Genomic DNA, 2,998 nt, shown 5'->3' with positions numbered 1-2,998 from the left:
GGGAAAAGGAAGCCCTTTTCCCTGTGTCCTTAAAAAAAAAAAAAAAAAAAAAAAAAAGAAATGAGACGTCACAGAGCTGTGTGACAGATACTTTAGATTTTTAAATTTGTCAAGTATTTAAATACGAACCAGGAGCCACAGATGAACTGTAAATGTTCAGTTTATTTTTTATAATGACAGTAAAAAAAAATCATCCAAATGAAATCATAGTTGAATGTTTTTCCTCTGTTCTGACTCTGGTTCTGACTCTGGTTCTGACTCTGTTCTGACTCTGTTCTGACTCTGTTCTGACTCTGGTTCTGACTCTGGTTCTGACTCTGTTCTCTCCTCTTCTGTCAGAGGTGTGTGGTAAGTGCGGTGAAGCTCTGTCCCGCAGTCAGCCGGCAGTCAGAGCCATGGACAAACTCTTCCACTCCAACTGCTTCTGCTGCATGAGCTGTCACCGCCCCCTGCAGGGCATGCAGTTCTACGACAGAGACGGCTGTCCTCAGTGTGAGGACTGCTACAAGGTGAGGACAGAAACAGATTCAACCGAGGTTTTGTTCCACTGTTCTCCTGGACCCACTCCTCTTCCTCTCCTCTTCCTCTGACCCAGAGTTCCCTGGCCGTGTGCTCCAGATGTGGGGAGCGGATCACGGACCGCGTGTTGAAGGCAGTGGGCCAGTGTTTCCACGCCCACTGTTTCCGCTGCAGCACCTGCTCCTGTGTACTTGAGGGGGCGCCCTTCATCACAGATGACAACAACAACCCTTACTGTGTCCAGGATTATCACAGGTCAGTGTTGCCTTTTTAATAGGGTTATATATATATTGTTCTCCTGGTACTAGCTATAGAATATACATTTATGTATCCATGTATTTATGATTTCATAAATGCATAAAATATAGGTGTGTTTTTGTATATTTATATATATATATTTTTTTTATTCTTTTTTTAATGCAGTTATTTTGTCATAGTTCTAACCTTATGTAGACGAAGAGTTTGAGGAACTAAAACTAACCTCCAGATACTGATCTGATTCAACAAGGCAGAATAACTCTCACCAGTCCTGGAGCAGCACATCTCCAAATTTCTCCTCATTACACTGCACAACACTGCACAAGATGTCCTGTGTCTGTTCCTGTGTCTGTGTCTGTGTCTGTGTCTGTGTCTGTGTCTGTGTGAGACTGGGACCAGCAGCGATGGGCTGACAGCCACATCTCCACCTCTCTATTCCAGGCGTTTCTCTCCTCTGTGTGTGAGCTGTAACGAGCCCATTGTTCCCGCTCAAGGCAGTGAGGAAACGGTCAGGGTGGTGGCCCTGGACAAGAACTTCCACCTCAAGTGTTACCGCTGTGAAGTAATACTTCCTTCTGTACTATCGAAAAACCACCAAAAAATATTCAGCGCCTTGTGTCATTTTCTCTAAACTGCCATTTCCTGTCATGTGTTTGCTGCAGGACTGTGCTCGGCCCCTCTCCATAGAAGCAGATGAAAACGGCTGCTTTCCTCTGGATGGTAAAATCCTGTGTATGAAGTGCCACACCCAGCGGGCCAAGCAGGCTGCGCACTGACCGCGGTACGACGCCCACCCAGTTCAGAAGCACAGGATCCACTCAGCTACTGGTTTTTTGCCTTTGCAACAGCAACTGTGTTCAGTAGAGATCTGCAGGCGTGAATGTGAACGTGCTGAGAAAAAAATGTTTGCATGCAGGTAAAGTGTCGCCCACCCCCGTGCCCCCGCCCCTCGTCTTTGTTTGCTTCAGTGCAGAAGTAATGTACTGCACTGAGGGGCCAAAAAAAAAAAAGAAAAAAGTCACGGTTATTCCAAACCCTCCAACGTCAGCCTTCTTTGTGAACGATAGCGTATATATTTTTGTGAAAACAATGTTTACTCCTAAATTGCCAGCAAAACTTGCACAAGAACAGTTTGATGGAGAAAAAGAACAAAAACAAAAAAAATAAAATAAAGAGTTGCCTTTCTTTGTTTCGTCACAGCAGCCTCGTTAGCAGCACCGCGTGTTTTCATCCGTAACCGTGGTGATGACGTCGTTAGCAGCACCGCGTGCTGAGCTGTTTTCATCCGTAACCGTGGTGATGACGCTCATGTTGAACGCCGATGTTCGCGCCGATGTCTTACGTTGCAGTGAAAACCATTCCACACGCGTCGACCGCCGTGGCTCTGTCGTCACAGCGCGCTCTCTCAACACTTTCTGTCAGCATGGTTCACGGTGCTTGCCTTAAAAAGTGCTTCGTATCAGCTGCTCTGCTCCAGGAGTTTCGTAGAGTCTTTAGGGCTAAACCGCGAGAAAAAAACCACAATAGATAAAAGCAGTAGATGTTGTTCTTGGTTTTTGTTGATGTGAATCTGTGCGTTGATAATTGTTGAGAATTATCGTTACTTTCCTTCTTTGACCGTTTGAAAGCAGATCAAAACTGAAATCAACAGGGTTTTTTTAACAGTCGATTAGAGCTGAACAGTGTTAAGTGTTGTATCAATGCATGCACAAAGTAAATGCACGAACAGTCCAGCGATGCACACACGTCAACCCAGGGAAACAGTGTCGTTACAACGCAGCTGAACGGCTGAAAGAACGAAAAAAAAAAGGACCTAAAATGTGAGTGTTGCACAATTTCGTAGTAAAATAAAAAAAAAATGCCTTTGGTGTCACATGTTCAAACATCACGAGACGATGGACGTCTAGAAAACTAAAAGCATGATATGATTCATGGTGCGTTCTATTTTGCATTGAATAATTAATTTTTGTATTATTTTTTTTTTACCAACAAGCGTTTTATGATGTGTATTATATCATAAAAACTAAACCTGTGGAGTTTTGAGCTTTAGATTAAAAAAAAAAGAAATTTCAGTATCTCAGATAATCTTGACCAAATGTTTGACAGCTTTCTTTGTCAGGTTCTGGTTGGTTAGTTGTTAGTGCTGGACAACGGTTGGTTGATCATGTGCAAAATTAGAAAGTGTGACTTTGAGGAGAAAATGACTCCTCCGTGAACAAAA

The 2,998-nt window shown here is 43.6% G+C and overlaps 1 protein-coding gene across 1 annotated transcript in view; it reads left to right on the top strand.

The window, feature by feature from the left end:
* The window catches only part of zyx (zyxin), a 15,951-nt gene extending 13,364 nt beyond the window's left edge, over positions 1–2,587 (top strand). The window contains exons 12-16 of the mRNA XM_025061713.1: positions 340–509; positions 596–774; positions 1,219–1,339; positions 1,440–1,998; positions 2,053–2,587. Coding sequence (XP_024917481.1) covers positions 340–509; positions 596–774; positions 1,219–1,339; positions 1,440–1,553 — 584 coding nt within the window. The 3' untranslated portion in view covers positions 1,554–1,998; positions 2,053–2,587. The remainder of the gene's footprint in view (positions 1–339; positions 510–595; positions 775–1,218; positions 1,340–1,439; positions 1,999–2,052) is intronic.
* Positions 2,588–2,998: the final 411 nt, after the last annotated feature.

The sequence above is a fragment of the Cynoglossus semilaevis genome, chromosome 13 (genome assembly GCF_000523025.1).
Source record: "Cynoglossus semilaevis isolate Cse_v1.0 chromosome 13, Cse_v1.0, whole genome shotgun sequence".
In the NCBI taxonomy this organism is placed as follows: Eukaryota; Metazoa; Chordata; class Actinopteri; order Pleuronectiformes; family Cynoglossidae; genus Cynoglossus; species Cynoglossus semilaevis.
This window is presented reverse-complemented; position numbering and strand designations above follow the sequence as displayed.